The sequence below is a fragment of the Kryptolebias marmoratus genome, linkage group LG23, assembly GCF_001649575.2.
Source record: "Kryptolebias marmoratus isolate JLee-2015 linkage group LG23, ASM164957v2, whole genome shotgun sequence".
Classification (NCBI taxonomy): domain Eukaryota; kingdom Metazoa; phylum Chordata; class Actinopteri; order Cyprinodontiformes; family Rivulidae; genus Kryptolebias; species Kryptolebias marmoratus.
The window spans coordinates 312571-313702 of record NC_051452.1 but is presented as its reverse complement, the minus strand read 5'-3'; the positions used below and the strand labels follow the sequence as shown (position 1 = coordinate 313702).

At 59.5% G+C, this 1132-nt stretch overlaps 1 protein-coding gene across 1 annotated transcript in view; it reads right to left on the bottom strand.

The window, feature by feature from the left end:
- Positions 1–1132, bottom strand: part of nbeal1 (neurobeachin-like 1) — a gene marked incomplete at its 5' end in the record, with an annotated part of 50713 nt that overhangs the window by 23786 nt on the left and 25795 nt on the right. Inside the window, 3 exon segments of the mRNA XM_037973977.1 lie at positions 164–452; positions 529–704; positions 780–1128. Coding sequence (XP_037829905.1) covers positions 164–452; positions 529–704; positions 780–1128 — 814 coding nt within the window.

Here is a 1132-nt window from a genome sequence, read left to right as displayed (position 1 = left end):
TTTACCTTATAGTTAAGCTATCTTATTGCTACTTTTACCTTATAGTTAAGCTAGCTTATTGCTACTTTTACCTTATAGTTAAGCTAGCTTATTGCTACTTTTACCTTATAGTTAAGCTATCTTATTGCTACTGGGTAAAGAACGGGGGAGAAGGGAGACCCACCTCGGGATCTTCCTGAGCCATGAATCCCAGAAGAAGCCTCAGTCCAACTTGGGAGAGTTGCAGCCACTGAGAGCCGGCGGAATACCACACCATGAGGCAGTCCATCAGCGTCACCGTCTCCTCCAGCACCTTCTCGGTCCACAGCCCCGGACTCACCAAACCCTCGGCCTGAAGGAAGTCCTGCACGACGTGAAGCAGCCGGACCGCGTTCTCCGTGTGTTGGGGCAGCGTAGCCGTCGAGGCCTCGTGGTTGTCGCTCACCGCCCACTCCAACATGCGCTCCAACAGACTGGAATTTAAAAACGGACAATCAGCCGGGGGTGGGGGGGGTCGTTCGATACGTCGCGCCGAAGAAGGACGCCGACCTGAGCTTGATCTGGTCGACGGGAAGCAGCAGCTCGTTGGCGGTGCCCAGCTTGGTGAGCGCTGAGAAGACCTGGCCCCGTTCCAGCCACGCTGAGTCGTCCGAGCCCTCGACGCCCCGCCACATCACGCACAGGACGATCTCCAGCAGCATGCTGCACAGTTCCTCCTCTGCCCTCTAGGGGGAGACAAACGACAGGGTTAATATCAGGTGACTTCAGCTGCAGGTGACAGGAAACACGAATCAGCCAACCTCGGCGTTGTTGAAGGACTCGCCCAACGAGATGTTGTCGCTGAACAGGAGGCCGTCCTCAGTCAGAGAGGAAGTAGCTTCTTTGTCGCCGTGGCTGCCAGGGAAAGGCTTCGAGGTTTCCAGCGGCGACGGCGTGCTGGGCATGCTCCCGGGCGTTTGGCTGCCGCTCTCGCCGACCTCGCACGTCTGCAGGTGGGGCAGGTCCAGCGTCAGGCCGCCGGACTTCCCCAGCACCCAGGGCCTGACGGGCGGCAGCTGCGGCTCGCTGGAGGCGGTGGAGGACGGCGTGTCCAGCAGCGAGACGACGTCGCCGTTCTCCAGGCTGTCCACGGAGTGCGCGTCGCCGACGCTGA